The 21,140-nt window shown below is 42.5% G+C and overlaps 4 protein-coding genes and 1 long non-coding RNA gene across 5 annotated transcripts in view; all 5 read right to left on the bottom strand.

Moving 5' to 3' along the window:
• Positions 1-13: 13 nt before the first annotated feature.
• Positions 14-4,139, bottom strand: LOC148728245 (uncharacterized). Its single transcript, XR_015988534.1, has 4 exons — positions 2,663-4,139; positions 2,132-2,251; positions 1,615-1,758; positions 14-1,350 (listed from the first exon to the last, which is right to left on the bottom strand). It is a non-coding gene; the product is annotated as an uncharacterized LOC148728245 (long non-coding RNA).
• Positions 4,140-4,279: 140 nt separating this feature from the next.
• On the bottom strand, positions 4,280-8,818 carry LOC111338747 (uncharacterized). Its single transcript, XM_088724590.1, has 2 exons — positions 5,422-8,818; positions 4,280-5,325 (listed from the first exon to the last, which is right to left on the bottom strand). Exon 1 carries the CDS (start codon positions 8,816-8,818, stop codon positions 5,825-5,827), a length of 2,994 nt encoding a protein of 997 aa, XP_088580716.1. The 3' UTR covers positions 4,280-5,325; positions 5,422-5,824.
• Positions 4,280-21,140, bottom strand: part of LOC148728241 (uncharacterized) — a 29,792-nt gene continuing 12,931 nt past the window's right edge. Inside the window, exon 2 of the mRNA XM_088724598.1 lies at positions 4,280-4,625. The gene's annotated coding sequence lies outside the window, so the exon portion shown is untranslated. The remainder of the gene's footprint in view (positions 4,626-21,140) is intronic.
• Positions 12,700-18,305, bottom strand: LOC148728244 (uncharacterized). Its single transcript, XM_088724591.1, has 2 exons — positions 15,629-18,305; positions 12,700-14,925 (listed from the first exon to the last, which is right to left on the bottom strand). Exon 1 carries the CDS (start codon positions 18,280-18,282, stop codon positions 16,411-16,413), a length of 1,872 nt encoding a protein of 623 aa, XP_088580717.1. The 5' UTR covers positions 18,283-18,305; the 3' UTR covers positions 12,700-14,925; positions 15,629-16,410.
• Positions 18,429-20,151, bottom strand: LOC148728243 (uncharacterized). The gene has a single exon (XM_088724594.1). It carries the CDS (start codon positions 19,933-19,935, stop codon positions 19,363-19,365), a length of 573 nt encoding a protein of 190 aa, XP_088580720.1. The 5' UTR covers positions 19,936-20,151; the 3' UTR covers positions 18,429-19,362.

Genomic DNA, 21,140 nt, shown 5'->3' with positions numbered 1-21,140 from the left:
TTCTTCTGTTGCAACAACAGCTACTTTAATTTCCCAAACAGCTCTAATTGTTTTACACGAAAGCATTTTCAATGAAACCCACTTTTTTATTATTATTTTATTTTTATAACTCAGTCATTTGAAACTTTTACAGGCACATGTATGTTTACCTGAAGTATATTCCACTATCTTGCATGTGCATTGCATTAATTTATGCAAATAATCACCTACTCTTCTTCCATTCATTTTTTTTAAGATTAGCTTTGCTTTGCTTTACATACACATGCTCTGCCACTGTAAGGATAATAATGATCCCCATCAGTAATATTACATCATATCCCTACAGAACATTGTTATGAAACATTCCTATGAAACTACCTAGTAGGGAACTACGTGTCCTATTGTTCTTCCACTTGTACAATGTAGAAATCACCGGGGTGGGATGGGTGGGTTGGGTTTTAGGTGGATAAACCTTGTAGGGGACTACGTGTCCTATTGTCCTTCCACCTGCACTATGCACAAATCCCCGGGGTGGGATGGGTGGGTTGGGTTTAGGTTGATGAACCTAGTAGGGGACTACGTGCCATATTGTTCTTCCACCTGTACAATGTAGAAATCTTTAGAAAAAAAAAATTTCCGTAATGGACTTGATAAAACTCTAACTATAACTGGCAGCTACTCCTAACATTAATTTCTTGATATAAAAACCAAACTGTTTTGAAGTCTTAATATTCGGTGGTCTTTACAATTTTGGCATTACCATTTCCTCTTTGAGTTGATTGCCCACTCTTGTTCTCCCCCCTCCTGAGTGAGACGTACTTCCTCATCCAACTCATCTATAACAACAACAATAACAACAACAAAAAGAAAGCGGTATGGTAAAATCAAGGGATGTCTCGTCAAGGAGGTGCAAAGATCACAGATATACCATAAACAATACGCTATAAATAAGAACCCTAATGCCTCATTTTGCAGTGATCACCTTCTTTTTCGTTCTCAGACTAGTCTGGAACCTCCATAGGCGTGTTTACTTGTTCTGAGTGGGGACGAAAGAAAAAAGAATCAGCATTGTAAACTTTTCTCCACTCATCTGTCTTCATGTGGACACTTGCCTGGTCAATTCTTGACGTGCGGTTTTTAGCCGTAGCTCGATACATGTGCGTGCGCAGGTCAGATGTCCCAGGGAAGTATCATCGGTTTGTGTCTTGTGGTTGCTGATCATCTCGAAACAAGACCTCTTTCACAAAGATTTTCAAATGCCGTCTCATTTCATATATTTCCTTAACTCCCTCCGAAACGAGCTTGTGGATCCTCTTGATGATCTTCTCATCTCAAGGAGAATATCTCAAGGGTTTGCGGTATGCCAGCGACCTATAGAAATAAAAAACTCGAACTGTGAAAATGCTAGCTATTTCAAGTGGGAACGCCCTAGTAATGCACACCTATAAGTTATTTTCTCCTTTGCCATTTTTTCGTACTGTGTGAATGTTTGAAATTGTACTTTGATCACAACAAGGACAACAAAATCATGGTGAACAATGTACAGACACTTTTATGTCACACTTTGACTGGCTTGCCCGCCGCGTACTCTTTTTCATTGACCGTTGCATTAATTCGTGTTAAACACTAAGTTACCTCGCCAACAAAGTGATTCTGATGGTCTGTAATGAGTGGTAGTTCAATGTAAATCCTTCTTTCGCACTTAGCGATCCCTTCTTCTAAAACTTTTCGCAAATTTCTAGACGCAGTTTCCCGTCTCTTTTTGCTGTCTTCTTGAATCTGAAAGACGAAAAATCATACATTTGAAGGAAAAAAAATGGATGCCTTGTAACGGTAAACTGAATGCCTCTGATGCAGTGCACAAATAAGCTTTTCCCACTGCTTCAACTCAACTTTTCTGTGAGGGTTTTAAATTGATTCACCGCGTTTATGTGGATGAAAAAAACAACTTGGTGCTGGCAGTGCGTTAGCTTTGTTTGACCACACTAACGTCCCAGACAGAGGAAAAACACCAGGAAGCTCGAAGTGTCTTGAATAACTAAGAACGAGACCACCTTTCGTGAATCTTCGTTCCAGTCAGTAAGGTGACTGTGTAGCATGAAATTTGGACAGTGATACCGAATACGTTCTGTCAATACATGAGTGGAACTACCTTGTGATCTGCAAAAAATGAAATTTCTCGCATTTTTATCTGTGCTTTGCACTCAAACTTCCGTGTGTCTTGAGCGAGAAATCTTCTTTTCTTGAAAACGAAATCTTTGTGACCAACCTTCTGTAAAAGATAAGTATATCAGCGTAAGATGAGTGATAGTGCATTTCTCAAGCTATTTTATGGAATGCGAAAAGAAGTGTCATTGCGTGATGCCTTGAAAGATAAGGAGCCGACATACAACAGCTTGATAGGAATCAAAAAGCGTAGAATGGTTGCGTTTATTTTCTCTTTTGTCAGCAGCATACGCCAGTGAAAGGTTTTTATAATTTGTAAGTTCTAAACTATCTTCAATTTAGCCGAGAATGAAGTGTTATCGCGTTTGTCGTAAAAGTATTCTGAGATCAATGTCATATTACCCAGCAGTGATATGTGTATCTGACCTTTCGGGTTAGCAAGCCATAGGTGACAGTAGTAACACCAATGTCGCGGATAAGAAAAATATGTGTATGTGCAGTGCAATATTTCATTTACCTCTTCTGCATCTTTTCGTTTCCTTTTCTCTCCAGCTTTTCTATCTTTGCCGTGCTGACAATCGAACACTTTCCTTCCCAAATTATGATAGGCACAGCATTAAAAGGAATTTTTGCACCTTTGATTTCTTGTGGATCTTCCCAGAGTATTTTGTGACTTCTGTTCGAGTGATATGTAGTGCAAGGGTGAGAGTGATACAAGCTAGCACGTCGTAACGCTTTGAAATATATATTGGCATGCCAGTGTTTCCGAAACCTTTGTCAGCCTTAAAGCAAGAAAACTTCGTCATCGATCCTGTTTCGAACTCTGCAATGAGTTTATACGCCACATAAATAGAATCTACGTATCCAAAATTATCCGCATCTCTACCATCAGGCAAAGGTTCACCCTTTAAAATTGCCGCCATATTGTTTCTCGGTTTGTTCTTCGGGTTTTCGGCAATGTCTCCTCGCGGATTTCCGAGAATCTTTGGTTATGATTTGCAAGTTATTAAATGTTCCACCTCAGTCCCTCTCGACCGAGGTGGTTTTGGTGGATGGAATCTAATGCTGACCGTACGGTTAGCACGATGTTCTTATAACTTGCGAAGCAATCTCACTTGGAAGTTGTCAGCGAATACGTTCATTGCAGACGGGCAAACATGTTTATAAGGAAAAACCACAGGTTTGCCATCTTAATTAAATATCCGTGGTTTCGGGTTTCTATGGTAATGGGTTCCTGTGGCATTTACGTAGCCGTTACGAATGTAGTTCAAATATATTGCCTCTAGAATCTGTCCCTTGTAGTCAGTCTTCGAAAAAAATCAGCTCCGAATAAAGATTAATAGTTCATTACTTGTTTGGAAGTGTTTTTTCTGCCATGAAGCCTCAAAATCACTCGTTTGGGGCTTCCTCTTAACAACTCTACCTTAAAACTTTAGTGAAATGACATTCTTTCCAAGACTTGTAAGCTAAGTGAGAATGATTTTCCATGAGACCATAATAACTGTCCACTACTAAATTTATAAAGAGTCTCTTTTTCACATGCACCTATTTTGTTAACCCTCTCTATGTAAATAGGCTCTTTGTATGACCTAATCACGTGATTAACATTTGGTAAACAAGAAAATAGTTCACTTTTGAAAAATTTTGTCAGCACAAGCTAAAAGAGCATATCAAAATTTGGTAATCTAAGAATTTCAGCCATATATCTCAAAAGTTAAAATTCAAATTGCCTGTCTTTAATTAGAAGGAGATTTGAGCCCTGTAATGCCAAGGGAAATATTTCATGACAGTTTTGAAAATTTCAAAATTACAAGGATTTGTATGGAAAACCATGTCAGTGTGACTGGGCGGCAAAAGTTGTTTTTCTCATACAAATGCTTCTAACTTTCAGCGAGCATTACGAGCGCAACTTTAGAGATGTACAGCTGAAAATTCTCAGGTTACCTAATTTTACTACGCTCTTTCAACTTGCATTAACAAAATGTTTCAGAAGTGAACTGTTTATGTGTTTACAGAAAGTTGATCACATGATTAAGTCATGCAAAGAGCCTATATCTCATTAGTAATCCTCGCTGTCTGCTATACAATTCTAATGATTTAAGTTGGGAGAACTTGGTATTAGATCAACTTGTAATCTGCTAATTGAAACTTTTATTCATTCATTTCACTTGTCTGCTTTACAATATGTTAATAATTTAAAGAGAAATTCAGTCTTGGCCAGTTGTGGGTCGCAGTGAAAGGGTTCAGTTATTTATGACATGCCACTAAACCTCTTAGTAACAACTAACATTTTCTTTTTTGAGTAGCTGAATGTTTACAAGATGTTATTTGGGTGCAACAAATCCACCCAGTTTAAACTGTAAAAATTTGCATATCACAACAATGCATCATTACAACTTTCTTGATATAAAATAATATGGCAATGCACAGCTTAAAAATTCCTATTTGAACAGACAACTGTCATCAGAGTGTTCCTTTATCTCAGAGACCAAAAAAGCATTATGAACAATTTTTAATTGCCACAACATAAATGAGCTTTCCGAAGTTAACAGAAATGAAAAGACAAAGACAACTTAGAAAAGAGATAGAAAAACTAGGTGATCAAAGTACCAAACGGCTTGAACTCTGACCCCAAAAGACAGACCTAGAGAGTTGCAAGGTTATGTATTGTGCCCAAGATTTAATTAACTCAACTACACTTCCTTCATAATTGAGGTTTACAAAAGAAAAGGAAATTGTATACTTGCCAAATTTACCCTAGTCAATATCAAGACATTTTTACCCTAAGAGGACCAAGATTTTTCATTGATAACCTCACCATGTCCAACAAACCAAAAGGATATCCGCTGACCTATTTTATAGAATTGTACACATTTCCTGAATGCTTAATTAAGACTTTTGAGTTTTATGCTTTATTTCTCAAACAATTTAGGCCAAAATCCTTTCCCTTTATGATTTCATTAAAAGTATCTGTCAATGCTGTAATCAATGTATCAATTTTTTTTTGGGGGGGGGGGCTAGGAATAAAACAGTAGTGTCGCGTTCCCGATGCCGCAGACACGTGGTGTTGTGCACCGGAGTTCGCCAGTATAACCACAGTGTTGAACTTTAGACAAGCAGCAGCATCAAACTCTTTATTCACTTAAGCTGGCAGTCTTTGTACAGCACAGGCGGTAAAAACTATAGAACGGATACATGAAGGTTCGAGATAAGGAAAACCGAAAGACTTCGAAACTAGAAATGATAAAAATGAAGAATATTACAAGCGTAACTTACATCGGATCTTGACTCCGGGGTAGAGAACTCCTAAACTTCGTTCGGCTCCGAAATGCTTTCGCTACAGTGACTCCTCGCAACTGAGCTACTTGCTTATAGAAGGCGAATTTAGTTCTTACACTTTGACGTACGGGAAATAGACATGAACAGAGCTTTATGTAGCTAGCTTTGAGCGGATATTCGCTAGTCACGGAACAGAAATCAAACAAAGCGCGCTAACAAATTAAATAGAAGGTCATTGAAAGTTTCTTAGTGTCTTTGTGCTAAAAACGGAAGAGTTACATAAGTAAAAAAGATTAGAGTTCGTATCCGTAAACGTGACACTCCTCGCCCAAGGATCGTCTATGATCCTTGCTCTACTAATTGTTTGTCCTTTAATTCTCTGCCGTGGTCGAAGGGTCTGTCACTGGGCCTCTACTGGAACCAGCAGGATGAGCTCTTTGATGGGGCGAAGGAACACTTTTCCTCTACCCTCTCTCACAATCCTAAGTGACACTTTTCTTACTTTGCCATCTGCGCTCCTGATGGCCTCCGTAACTCGACCCATAGGCCAGTCACTGCGATTCTGGCTGTCTTCCTTCATAAGGACGACGTCACCTGGGGCCAGGTCTCTTCGGGCGTCGTACCACTTTCTTCTTGGCTGGACGTTCTGGAGGTACTCTCGGCGCCACCGTAACCAGAACTGATCTGCTAGGTACTGGACCCTCCTCCAACGCCGGTTCGCGTACAGGTCCGGGGGCAGGAAGTTGCCCGGTGGTGGTCCTGGTGGTCGCGTTTTCATTGTAAGCAGCATGGCTGGTGACAGGGGCTGCGGGTCGTTGATGTCTGAAGGCAAAGCTGCAATGGGTCGTGCATTTACAATAGCGGCGACTTCCGCCATGAAAGTGCTCAAGATTTCGTGCGTCAGCTGTCTTGGTCCGAGGTCGGCTAGCATGGCATCCAGAACACGGCGGATGGTCCCGATCTGTCTTTCCCATACGCCTCCAAAGTGGGATGCGTGTGGTGGGTTAAACTTCCACTCACAACTGTGTTGTGTGACGAATCTCTCGATCTTTGTTTCGTCCATTTCTTTAAGGGCTTCGGCTAACTCGGTGTGTCCCCCAACGAAGTTTGTCCCTCTGTCGCACCTCAATACGGCTGTTGGGCCGCGTATGGCGAAGAAGCGCCTCAGTGCACAAATGAACGAACTGGCGTCCATTGACTCTAGTACTTCTATATGAATGGCTCTGCTATTCAAGCACGTGAAGACAAGACCCCAACGCTTTGAGTGTGCAGCGCCACCTCTCGTCTTCCTTGTGGATATGGTCCAGGGACCAAAGACGTCGAAGCCGACGTTTGTGAATGGTGGGCCTACCTCGGTTCTATCTTGGGGCAGGTCAGCCATTTTCTGGATTACGTGGGGGCCTCTCAGCTTCTTGCAGGGCACACAAGAAGCTAACTCCTTCGCTACCATGCGATGACCTCCAATCAGCCAATAGCCGGCTTGGCGAATTTTGCCACTCGTAATCTGTCGACCCTGGTGATGGACCTCTTTATGGTAATGTCGAATTACCAGGACGGACACGTGGTGGTCTTTTGGTAAGATTGCAGGGTGCTTCTCTCCATACTCCATTTCTGCTCTCCTAAGTCGTCCTCCCACCCGAACAATTCCATTGGCGTCGATAAACGGGTCAAGCGCGTAAAACTGGGAGCCCTTTAGGGCTCTCTTCCTTACCGTGTTTTGATATCTTCCCCCTTCTTTCTGTTCCGTGAGATCTTTGTTCGTTAACTCTGCGCCAAAGGCTTCCTTCTGTGCTGCCCGGATTATCGCGTCCATTGCCTGATTTAGCTCGTTTGCTGTAGGACTCCTGAAGGTTTGTCTGGCTTTCGGTGGCCTTTGTTCATTCTTTTGACGCCTGAACTCTTTAACTTTGACAATGAGGCGTGCAATCGCGCGTTTTAGGGAGTGGAGGTTGGAGAAACGTGAAAATCTCTCCGCTCCGAGGCCTCTGCATTTATATATGCATGATGCGTGGGCTATCACTTCTCTTCGAACTTCGGGATCGTCTTCGGCTAGTTGAATATTCTCTCGTTGAGGTTGTACCGCGTCTGGGTTTCTGAGAAATCTCGGTCCCTTCAGCCAGGCTGAGTCGGCCAGACTACTCACATTGAGGCAACGCGTGGCTAGGTCCGCGGGATTGTCACTTGTCTCAATGTACCTCCACTGATCGGGTGAGGAGACCCTACGGATAATTTCTACTCGGTTGGCGACGTAGACATAGAACCTTCGGCTCTCGTTTTGGATGTAGCCAAGAGTTGCCTTCGAGTCGGTGTAGAACTTAATGTCATCTATTTGGATGTCTATTTCTTTCAATATTCTAGCGACGGCTTGTGTGGCTAGCACGGCTCCGCAGAGCTCCAGACGTGGGATGCTTGTAGTCTGTAGGGGGGCAACCTTTGATTGGCCAAACACAAGGGACGTGGCTACCTCTCCGCCATCGTTGACTAAGCGTAAGTAAACGCAGGCTCCTATGGCATCTTTACTAGCGTCGGAGAATGCGTGTAGTTCTGCCTGAGCGACTCTACCAAAATCTGCTGGGTGGTAACATCGGGGCACTGTGACCCTTTCTAATTCGGCGAGGGAGTCTCGCCATCGCTGCCACTTTTGTAGGAGACTGTCTGGGAGTGGGTCGTCCCATCCTAGGGTTGCATTGTTATTCTTCCCTCTCCCCATGCTGACTAGTTGTTGGAGTAGGAGTTTACCTTCCAGGAGTACCGGGACGGCCAAGCCAAGTGGATCGTATACCGCATTCACGACTGAGAGGACCCCTCTGCGGGTGAAGGGCTTTCTGGGTAAGCATACTTTGAAGGTGAAGGCATCTTTTGTTAGGTCCCAGTAAACTCCGAGCGAACGCTGCGTGGGGAGACAATCTTGACGCAAATCAAGGTCGCGGATGTCTTTTCCCCTATCTTCTAGTGGGAAGGCTTCCATGACCTCTACGGAATTAGAGACGACCTTGTGAAGTCGTAGGTTAGACTTCGCTAGCATGGCCTGTGTATTGGTCACTAGGATAATGGCTTGTCGTGGTGTTGGTGTCGAAGCTAAGCCATCGTCTACATAGAAATTTCTGCACACAAACTTCTTTGCTTCCTCTCCAAATTCCTCCTCGCCATCAGCCGCGGTTTTTCTGAGGCCGAAGGTCGCTACTGCAGGACTTGGGCCGTTACCGAAGAGATGGACGTTCATACGGTACTCCATAACTCGTTTGGAGATATCGTTGTCTTCGAACCAGAGGAAGCGTAGGAAATCTCTATGTTTTGGGGTGACATGGAAGGAGTGAAACATTTGCTCGATATCACACATAATGGCTGTATTCTCTTTCCTGAAGTGCATTAAGACGCCGACAAGACTATTCATTAGGTCGGGGCCGGGTAGTAGGGTCTTGTTCAGCGAAACTCCTTTATACTCCGCAGACGAGTCGAACACAACTCTGATCTGTGTTGGCTTTTTTGGATGGTAGACGCCAAAGTGGGGTAGGTACTAAACTTTACCGGGCGTAGGTTCAGATTTCAACTCTTCCTCTGGTATCACTGACGCATGGCCTTTCTCGATAACTTTCTCCAGGAAGTTGAAGTAGTCGGACTGCATCTGCGGTTTTCTTTTAAGGGTGCACAATAGGCCGTTTAAACGATTGACTGCTTGAATTCGATTGTTCGGCATTTGTACTTCCTCTTGACGAAAGGGGAGTGGCATCTCCAAATTTCCCTTGCTATTTTTGCAGACTTCTCTTTCCATGATTTCTAGGAACTTTCGGTCTTCCCGAGACGGGGCGACTTGATTGTCGTACCTAGTGGCAGTAAAGACGTTGTCTTCTACACTCATCTGTGTTAGGCTCCCTTTCACTGAAAACCTGTTAGGGCAGGGTACCAGCTCGTAACCACCTATCTTTGTTAACTCTACTTCATCTGCGTTGGTTATGTGGAGACTGGTGCGATTTACGAGCACGTGGGCCGGGCCGTCTATGAAGTTGAAGCACATCTGGCCTGTTATCGTCCAGCCAAGAGTAAGTCGTTGAGCCCAGGGAGCACCTTTGGGTCCATTTCTAAACTCTCTGACCTTGAGAAGCTCGGGCGAGTCTCTTCCAATAAGGAGGTGAATGCCGGCTGTACTATCAAATGGTGGAATCTCGTCGGCGATTTCTTGTAGGTGGGGAAATCTCCTCGCCATCTCTCGTGTAGGGATTTCACGCTTGTCTTGTGGGATGCTGTCACACTCGATTAACGTTGGTAGCATCGACTCGACTCCGTTCATTGATCGCGCTGCCACCCCAGTTATCCGACGGCCATATTTCTGTTCCCTTTCTGTACTGCAAGTCGACAGATAGTATTTCTCCGGAGGTCCGACCGCTCCCAGCTCGTCTGCAAGTTCGCTGCTAATGAGAGAACTGTTGCTTTGCTCATCAACGATAGCGTACACGCGCCGAGTGCGTTCCGGCTGTTCTCTGTCGTAGACATCGACCAATAGGATTTTGCTGCAGGATCGGCCTCCACTCGAGTCGCAAATCGCTGTGCATCTATTGTTCACGTTCGCCTCGTTAGTGTCCTCTCTTTCTTTATCACTACGGGTCCTCGCCTGAGTCTCTTTTACTCTGTGGAACAGAGTGATGTGCCTTTCGTCTCCACACACGTCGCAGCTAACGTTTGCCTCGCACCTGCTGGCCTGGTGACCCTCAGATAGGCAGCGAAAGCGTAGCTTAGCTCCCTTTATCCACTCTCATGACGAGCTTTGCCCACCAAAAAAATTTATGCAAATTAGGCTAAGCCGGATCTGAGTTCCGCCTGGCAATTATTAACTGTAAGAGAAGATCTCAGTTCGCGCCCACAGCACGTTCAAGGTGTTGCGGATGAAGTTTCTGTAATTACTTTTTGGCACTTTTCGGCGTCAAAATTGCATAGTTTGGGTAACCCAAAACCCTTAAGCTGACCTTTCTTGTCATAACACGAATGTTTTCCAGAAAGGGACACGCGGTAATGTCGGTGTCTCTCGTGTGCAGGCATTTTTCCAGGTAAAACCCTCGCGTGGAATCAACTCATGTTTAATTTAACGCTCCTTTTATGCGCACAATGTAAGCCAAAGCAATTTTATAGTTAAACGTAAAGATCAGAATATTTTCTTCTAAGGATGATAAATGATCGACGCTGAACTAAATTATACGCTGAAGAAAATGCAAAACAGCATAACATGTAAAAGAGGAAATTTGGAAAAATACGAAGTTACGGAAACCATGAAAATCTTCGATTTTTAAGAAAGGAAATTTTTATAATTCCAAGCTAAGTAAGCTTTTCTAGTGTTTCATTCTTTAAGGCTTTGTGAAGAGCGAAGCCTTTGTTTTATAAACCGTAAAACTTAGTGACAAGTCGAAAGGGCTCGCTCTTGGTTATGATACCAAAGAGTAGAGGGACACCACGGTGATCTTCCAGGTGTTTGATCATCGTCGCCGCTCGTGGTGTACTTCGCTACTTAGGTGAGCGAGATCGACGTTCTTCCTCTCTTTAATTCTGACAGCTGTGTGAAAGACCTGATCCTTACAATGAAAAACGGTCGATTGTGCTTTTTGAGTGGCGGCTTTAACGCTCGTCCATTAATTCAGCGCTTATCCTAAACATGCATGGCATCTCTAGCTACCTACGGGACACGCTGCGATGTATTATTCGTCCATGTTCAACACAACAACTGCGCTAGTGAGATAGAGAATCGAAAGATCACATTGTTGCGCTCGAGGCAGAGTGCGCTAAGTTTGCCAATGGACAACAGATCGTACGGCCTCCCGCAAGAATAAGGACAAGGTCTATCAGTTACCTGCAATGGATAAGTGGAATTGTAAAAAGTTTTAATTCGTCCGTGCATCGAAAGGCCGATGGTATGTAATTTTGCTCTTTTCCGTTCTTCACACTCTCGAATAGCGGTTAAAATTAAATTTAATTGCGGGTTGTGCAGTCAAAATGTAACGTCGCCCAACATGGTTTTAGTTAAACCAGTGTCTTCTGAGGCGCTTCCACCAAAATAATTTAGAAGGGACCAACAGCGCTAACCGATTTAATATCTTCTCAAGAATATGTCAGTCTATTAAAACGCAGAAATTAAAAATAGTAAGAATTGGTGGTTCATGTTAAAAATCATTAAAGAACAGTTCTCAGTTTGGCTCGATAGTGCTGTCACTTTGCACTAGTTGTTCATAGTGACTTACTCATTACTTTCAGTATTTGTTCGAGCTTTTCTTCGACGAAATAGGGGACATACAAGAAATCGCAATTCACCTCTAAAACAAAAATAATTAGCTCTTCTACCAATTGGACACCAGATATGACTGCGTAGTAATAATTGCGTTGTACGCGAAGTTGTAGTGTGAGAAAAATGAGTGAGGAAAATAATTCTAAGTGCTGTACAGCGCGGTTTTTAACATAGATTACCCAGCTAAATGACCTGCTTGTCTTAGATATTTATGATAATACAGGAAGGTCCCCAAGGAATACTAATAACCCGGCGTGTAATTTTGATTGACAAAACCTGATAACTCAGGTACATGTTTGAAAGGGCAAATCATTTGGTACATTTCACTCCAGAAGTAAATAATCTCTTAACTTTCGTAATTATTATTTTGGTTTCAGGCAAATGTTGTCGAGTTGAAAGATACTAAGTTCCTGAAACATACATCCAAGCTTTGTTCGCAGGCATGCCGAATGCTTTTATAAACGTGCGAGGGTAAAAATACATTTGCGGCCCCCTGTATGGAAAGAAAAATCCAAAGTTTTTTATTACAGGGATGGTAGAGTGAATGATGTTATTTCTGGTCTGAGTCATCAAAGTTCTGTACCATTAGAGTTAAGAAAAGCTATCGGGGGAATATGGAGGTTGCTGCAAGTAGTAGCTGTTAAACTCTCAACAAGCTTTACAGGCGGCCAATTAAAGAGCATGGGGCAAGAAATCAAGCACGATTCTCACCCAGTAAACTAAAATGGTTGTTGACAATTGAGATGGACGAGCAACCAGGGAATTTGAAGTAATCTGGTGGCCTGATCTTTTCTCAGGCACTAAAAATGGGAAACTGACCTTGCGATTTTATGTTCCTAAAGTGATACTTTGATTTCAATGATGTGTAGTACACAGTCTAGTTGACTTGTTCGTCATGTTTCCATAAATTTAGTAGCTGTTTCTTGGCAGTTTTTGTAAGTTTGTAAAATGTGTTTTGCATTTAGAGGAACAAACTTGTCTGTAGAAGGCTAAGATTAAACCCTGAATACAGCAAAATGACCCTGTAATATTAATGCAATTCATGTCTAGCTGGGCGCACTATACTCTGATGCCCTTCATTCTGTTGTAACCAAATTCAGAGGAAAAAAAAACACCTGGAGAAACTCTTAGAGGGATAATATCTGTGGACTTTCACCATTTCTATGGTCATCAGGAATGACAGAATAAAGCAGTAACTGTTCACAAAGTCTTAATTCACTTAACTGAAAGAATAATGAGTTGGAGGGAACTATAGATCCTTTTTTTCCAAGCATCTCTAATAATTCATGATGGAAATAATAATAACATTGATAACAATAATAATGATAATAATGATAATAATAATAATAACTATGATAACAATAATAATGATAATAATAATAATAATAATAATAATGATAAAAATATTTACAATAGTTAGAGAAATAATGTTCATTATCCTGATGGTTATAATTCCTATGATTATTTCCATTAATCTAATCATTATTATTATCATTCATATTACTATTAGGATTATTTCAATGTTTATCTATGAACAAAATAGTGTTATTGTTAGTCTAGCTGAATGAGTATCCAAGTGATTGAAACTGGGGCAAAAACAAATTAAGAAAAGACAGAAACACCCCAAAAACTGTTCAGGACTGCAATTCTTGAGTTGGCTCATTGTGAAAGGTTTTGGGACTTCACTAAGCTAGTGCTGTCTGTAGTGGGCCCTGTGTCAAAGAGAGAAGAGTAGCAGCTGAATTAATAATAATAATACTAAGGACAATGATAGCATTGATTGACCAAAGTCACCCTATGACTAATAACAGATGATACGTGACAAACAGCATAAGCAACACACTTTTCAAAACAAAAAGAGCAAGCTAAAACTGCCATCAGATAAAAACAACTGTCCATAAAAGACTGACAGCATAGAGCTGAAAAAAAAAAAAATAGGGACTGGTTCTGCCATCAGATAACAACAGTCCATAGACTGACCACCCAAGAGAAACAGAACAGATCGGTGGTTCTGCCATCAGATAACAACAGCCCATAATGGACTGACTACCCAAGAGAAACAGATCCACCTGTTAGTTCTGCCATCAGATAACAACAGTCCATGGACTAACTACCCAAGAGAAACAGAACTAGGTAGGTGGTTTTGAATCAGAAAACAACTATTTAAGACCTCTGTACAATGTGTCTTAGAAAATCTTCTGCATTCTAACAATCTATTGAAGAGACAAACTATCAGAAACACTTGAATTTCTATTTGGGGGGAGGGGGGAGGAATTAAATGAAAATCTACTTGCCTCAGTATGCCATCCTCACTGAGCAGCCTATTTCAATTTGAAAATGATGATCACAATCATAAAGATAATGATATTGATAATGATAACAATAACAAATCATTATTATTATTATCATTTATATTACTATTATGATTATTTCAATGTTTATCTATGAACAAAATGGTGTTATTGTTAGTCTAGCTGAATGAGTATCCAAGTAATTGAAACTGAGACAAAATAATCTAAAGAAAAGCCAGGAAAACCCCAAACACTGTTCAGGACTGCAATTCTTGAGTTGGCTCATTGTGAAAGGTTTTGGGACTTCATTAAGCTAGTGCTGTCTGTAGTGGGCCCTGTGGCAAAGAGAGAAGAGTAGCAGCTGAATTAACAATTATAATAATAATGAAGACAATGATAGCATTGATTGACCACAGTGCCTCCAACTAATAACAGATGATACGTGACAAACAGCATAAGCAACACATTTTTCAAAACAAAAAGAGCAAGCTAAAACTGCCATCAGATAAAAATAACTGTCCATAAGAGACTGACAGCATAGAGCTGAAAAAAATAGGGACTGGTTCTGCCATCAGATAACAACAGTCCATAGACTGACTACCCAAGAGAAACAGAACAGATTGGTGGTTCTGCCATGAGATAACAACAGCCCATAATGGACTGACTACCCAAGAGAAACAGATCCACCTGTTAGTTCTGCCATCAGATAACAACAGTCCATGGACTAACTACCCAAGAGAAACAGAACTAGGCAGGTGGTTTTGAATCAGAAAACAACTACTTAAGACAAGCCCTCTGAACAATGTGTCTTAGAAAATCTTCTGCATTCTAACAATCTATTGAAGAGAAAAACTATCAGTAACACTTGAATTTCTACTTGGGGGGAGGGGGGTAAATAAATGAAAATCTACTTGCCTCAGCATGCCATCCTCATTGAGCAGCCTATTTCATTTTGAAAATGATTCAATCACAATCATAAAGATAATGATAACAACAACAAAATCATTAATAATAATGATAATTATAATAATCATAACAATAACTACAATGACAAAGTCCGTGTTAGTCTGGCCTCTACCTTGCAGAAAATACAGCCCACCAACTGAAGCTGAATTATTTAAAGGCATTGTTTTGCAATTGGTCATTGAGGCACTCAAGCCACCTCAAGGTACGAACATTGAGGTGGAAAAAAGGGTCTGCAAAATTGACTCCATGCTGATTCGAGATGAGAAATCTGTGTTCGAAGCTTCTTCAGTTCCACTCCAAGGGAATTTACTCTAGCTGATCTTTCGGTAAGTTAGGAAGCGAGCTCTTCGGAGTCGTGACTGAGTTTGGCGCCAAAAGATAAATTTTTCGCGCCTTCGGGCTCAAAGTCTAGCGTGGCGGAGTTCACCAGATTTACGATAGTCATAAATCCCGCAGATTTAATAAGTTCGTCGGGGATTGTTTATTACGAAGAAGATAGACCAGCTATTAGACAGAACGTGAACACAACGTGAACGAGGTCGGGAATCCTGGCTAACCCCACTACTTCGAACGATGAGTTGGCCGGCTGAAGTTCCCGTGTCGCCACACTTTGGATTTCGTCGGGAAATATCTTAAATACATCGCATATGAAACATTTACGCAAAGAAACGTCACATACCTCTTTCAAAAGTAGATACCAATGCTTGCAAGGGTCAAGTGTGGCACTTGTAATCCTGCAAAGACTCTGCGTGGTTAAGTTAGCCGGTGGAAAGCCGCACGTCGAAAATCCGACTGCCTCTACGACTTCATTTCGAATGGTTTCGAAATCGAAAACATGATGCTTTTCGACATTTCGACATGAAAAATCTCGTCGAGGTTTAATATTATAATATTGGTAAGAATTTAACCAGGATACGAGGCCAAGTCGTGCGACCGCCACAGGTTTTGTACCAAAACAATAACATCGTGTACTACGATCGCAAAGCGTGAACACTGATCGATCCACCAAGTGACGCAATACTGGAAATTCGATACGGTAGTTATTCAGGTCGTACGGCACATGAAAATTGCGATATCTTTTGTTACTGTTTTATGGCAAACCAAGCGAAAGAATCATACCTAAATAATCGAAAGAGAGGCTTTTCGAATACGGCACCTCGCCGGTATTGCCTCTTCTGTGAAAAGGAAGGATCTTTGAAAGACTACGTGATTAAAAATGTCGTTTTAAGGAAACAGGCAGAAACAGAGAAAACGCAGTATTTTGTGACCATTACGCTCACAACAAACTTCATTTCATTTCATTTCATGATTTTGATTTTCATCGCCAACAGATGACCCCGCGTTAACTCGCACGCAATCGCGTATCTCTCGTGGATTCGTGGACGCTAATCTGTATAATTACATTGTGGTGTAATTAATGTGATGACATCCACCCAACGCCTTCTTCCCCAAACCTCGGCATCAGTTTACGATGCCTGCTGAGAATTTTTTTCTTGAGCAAAGCTCGTCATGCTTTTCATCAAAGGTTTTCTCAGCAAAGGCCTTGCATTCGGTTAAGTCGTGGCCCTCGCGGTCGTGGAATGGGCACCGCTTTCTCCTCGTGCTCTCTCTCGATCGTGTTTCTGGTTTCTTTAGTGCCGGGTGTGCGTTCGTCTTAAGCGCTTTCCGGCTCGCTCCACGTGCATTGGGCGCAGGGCGACTGGGAGGGAGGTTGGTAGGCTTGTTTCCTGCCAAAATGTTGGGGTTGTTCTTCAATCTGGCTTGCATTTGGACGACCTTTGCGAATCTCTTAAAGCTGGGGTAGGCGCCTGCATTGTTGTCCGCGTGCTTCGCAATCTCCTTTTCCCACTTTCCGCGGAGTGAGGGCGGGAGTTTCTCTGCTATCGGTTGTATCGCGTTTGGGTAACTGAGGCACGCGAGGCCAGGAAGACACAACATTTGACTTTCCACGTCAGTGCAAAGGTCCGCGAAATGCTGCAATCTTGCGTTGTCATTTTCGTTAAACATAGCCCCCTTTTGCATGCGCTCCAGTAAGGCGTTAGTGATTATAGCCGCGCTACCGAAGCGAATTTCTAACTCCTTCCACAAACTCTGGAGTGGCGTGACTGGATCGGTTTGTCGTCTTCTAAAATTATCGACCAACCGCTGCGGTTCCCCGCTAGTGAAGCTTCGCAAATAATTTATTTCCTGCACGGGAGAAACGTCGGCGTCTTTGATCATGGTTTTAAATGCGGCCTTCCATGGATGGAAAAGCGTGGCATCTCCGTTGAAAGTGTCTGGTTGACATTTGGGAAAGTTTTGTCTAGCTAAACCGGCAACTATTTGTTGATTTACTGACGTTAGAGTCTCAATTAATTGACTTCCGGTAACGTCTCTTATCGGAGTCGAGGCGATGACGGGTACGTGCTGTGAACTGTCATCGATCTGCGGCTGGGGTAAGTTTGGCACTGACGTGCCAGGAAACCGTGGGGAGGCAGCGTTTTGAATTGGCTCGCTTTGTGATGGAACAAGTGGCCCTTTTTGGGCGAGTAAGGTTTCTGGGCTGGGAATCGTGTGGACCCAATCAAGAATGCGCTCTTCGAAGTTCACCCTTGGCACACCGGGCAATTCACGGTTTTCTCCTATTTCGACATCTGTCATCGCCTGTTCGATAGCTTTGACCTTCGCGTCTGCCATTGCGACCCTTTTGTTCGCCGCGAGAACAGCTAAATCCTTTTCGTGCTGTGCCCTTTCCTGTTCGCGAGTGCGTTCTAACTCTGCCTCACGCTTTCGGCGTTGAAGTTCCTTTTCTGCGATCTTTCGTTCGAATTCTGCGCTTTCGCGTGCCGCGGCGGCTTCTGCGATCGCTTTGATTCTCGCGGTACTTGCTGAAGATGCGGAGGACAGGGACTTGGCGGATTTGGTTTTGCGTGACGAACAATGACTTACGCCAGAACCGATCTCTAGCAATTTGTCGGATTTTCTATTGTTTAATCGTTCCATCAAGGCGTAAGCGCGTTGAAGCGTTAGGGTCTCATTAGTGAGGAGGACGTCATCTCCAAAGTCATGGTTTACGTCCTGCGCGTATAAACTAAGCAGCTCCTGTACTACTACGTTTAATCCTTCTGATGTCGTGGCGAGATCACGCAAAACACTTTCTACGTTGCGGCTGTCCTCAAGGCCCTCGGCGGCCTGTATTTCTTTAAGGAGCTTTTTCTGTAAAGTCTTAACCTCATAACGCTTTGTCTCTACTGCGTTTTGTAAAGCCTTTCGTGATGGCTTTCGTGACCTCCTTTCTGGTTCGTGTTCTCCATGCGCTCCTTCGCTGACTAATCCTTCTCCGTTTCTATTCATGATTTATAGGCTCCTTCCTTAAAATCTACAAGGTACGGCTTACCTCAATCTTCTCTGTAATTCAAGATCCGATTTTTTACTGTCGCGTTCCCGATGCCGCAGACACGTGGTGTTGTGCGCCGGAGTTCGCCAGTATAACCACAGTGTTGAACTTTAGACAAGCAGCAGCATCAAACTCTTTATTCACTTAAGCTGGCAGTCTTTGTACAGCACAGGCGGTAAAAACTATAGAACGGATACATGAAGGTTCGAGATAAGGAAAACCGAAAGACTTCGAAACTAGAAATGATAAAAATGAGGAATATTACAAGCGTAACTTACATCGGATCTTGACTCCGGGGTAGAGAACTCCTAAACTTCGTTCGGCTCCGAAATGCTTTCGCTACAGTGACTCCTCGCAACTGAGCTACTTGCTTATAGAAGGCGAATTTAGTTCTTACACTTTGACGTACGGGAAATAGAAATGAACAGAGCTTTATGTAGCTAGCTTTGAGCGGATATTCGCTAGTCACGGAACAGAAATCAAACAAAGCGCGCTAACAAATTAAATAGAAGGTCATTGAAAGTTTCTTAGTGTCTTTGTGCTAAAAACGGAAGAGTTACATAAGTAAAAAAGATTAGAGTTCGTATCCGTAAACGTGACAAGTAGTCTGCTATGAGATGGAAGTTTTTGATCCACAGGCATGAAGCTACAAGTATGTATCCAACACAAAATTCCATTCCTAATATTAATTAATCTACTTAAGAATTACACAGTTATCTAAAAGCAAAAATTATATGAATGATAACGGCAGGCTACTAAGTCTTTCATGCCCCTTGCCTTTTCTGTAAAACATTTCAATTATTAATTAATAAAAATGTTGGTTTGGTAATATTTTGAAAGGGTTGAGCAATGTTAACTTTGATGAGAAAGATGAGTCGTGAAAAATTTCCTCTTCACTGCTCTTTCCTACTCTAAAACTCGTGTAATATCCTTCTCTAAGAAAAACTGTACCTTCAAACTAAAAGGAGAATGTATATTCATGTTAAATGTGCATCATGATTACAGCTGTAGTGTGCTCGATCGCAACACTCGATCACTCAGACAACTCCAGGTGACTCCGAGTAGACTGGTGGTGGACCTCGTGGTGGCTCTTCGAAATCTGTATCTTTGCCTCCGCTTGACGACTGATGTCGTGCTTCTTGTTGCATACTCCTGTACTTCTGAAAGTGTAGGAAGCACTCCGCAGCGAACAAAGCCAAGCAGACGAAGCCGAAAAAAGCGGCAGCCCCCGCTGTGCCAGAATTGTTGACACAGCTTGGTTTAGCGCACGAAGCAGTGAGAGACGCTCCGATCAAAAAACCCACAACAGCCAGCCCACAAAAGACTAGGTACAGCGCAGGATGACGGAACCACCAAATAAGCCTTTCCCATAATCCAATCAGATGTATAATCATGTCGATTAGGGCGTTTATGAAGGTAGTCCATGCGATAAAATTGGAGAAACTGACTTTGCTCCCACAATTGCAAGCCCAATACGACATAACACCTGCTCCACACGCGCCAGCGAGAAGCGAAAATATCAACTCTGCACATTTCAGCTTGCCTAACCAAGTCTTCGTGATATAGTCAAAGGTAAACTGTATAAAACTGTCCCCACGCTGATCCGCCATGTTGCTGATTTTGAAGGCAAAATGACAAGGTATCGATACTCCACAGGGAGCCCAGACAAGCGACGAGTCTGGTTGTTTATTCGAAATGTATGGGCGAATATTGAAGAGTCTTATTATCGTAAACTTATATCATGAAATGTCTGAGTTAAAGCTCAAAATAAATGTAAACATACCTCACTTGCTGTTTATTGTCATTTCTGTGGCTCTAAATGGCGAATTTGAGAGATTTGGTGGGTTTTGCGTCGACTGTTACTATACGTAGTAGGGAGAAGGTCGACGGACACTTCTAAAATAGGTTTCCGGCTTAATGTCTTTCTTTTAACAGTTGAACACCAACATAGCGCTAACTCGCCAAAAACGCTTCAAAATGGCCTGAGACGCTAGGAATCAACAAAGAAAACAACAAGGCAATAAGGTAAGTCCATTTTATTTCAAAACAAGACATTTTTTTCTCTCTTTTAAGGCAAACCGATAACTTCCCATACAAACCTTTATAAATATAAAACGTTGCACAACGGGGTAAGAGTCAAGTCTGCTTTATTGGAACTGAGCTTGGGTTGCCTGTGGGGAAAACTAACATCTCCTACCCCTAACCCTGCAGGAGACGGGGCCTACGGTTTATTCCTCCTTATCCGAGAAGACTAGAATATCTATCCATTTCTTGATTATAGAAAGGTGGCAAATTCTCCTCACTTATTTTAAGACCATGAGTATCGGTCCGGCCGGGCTCGAACCCTCGACCTCCCGCACAACACAATCCGGCGCACTAAGCAATTGACAGTGGTCAGCTAGTGAACCTTTCTGTACGAGGTACGTTCGGGAAGCTTTCGGAATGAAGCATTAAGTTCTGCGACCAAAAATAGCGACACGGGACGATAATAATTTTGAAAGCTTTCATTCGAAACTCGGTGGCCACTGTTAGATTTTTCCCATTTTTTGGTTTCCCTGTTCTACATAGAAGCTAGTGTCACGAGACCTGTTTTCCATATTTGGTATTGTACACGAGGTTTTCTGCTTTGGATTAAAAACAGTTCTTCCGCCATCTTGATCTGGTTACTGTGTCCCTGGCCTTTTATTCGGAGTACACTACAGCCACGAGGTTATCCCTTTACACCCCAAGATCAGTATGCTTATTCACTATACTATTCTCCGTACATTTCCTTAGGTGCTGACAAGGAGAAATTGTTTAATAATCAAGAGCTTCT

Source organism: Stylophora pistillata, chromosome 6, assembly GCF_964205215.1.
Source record: "Stylophora pistillata chromosome 6, jaStyPist1.2, whole genome shotgun sequence".
Taxonomy (NCBI): Eukaryota; Metazoa; Cnidaria; class Anthozoa; order Scleractinia; family Pocilloporidae; genus Stylophora; species Stylophora pistillata.
Note: the sequence above shows the minus strand (reverse complement) of the source record. Positions and strands in the feature narration are given on the sequence as shown.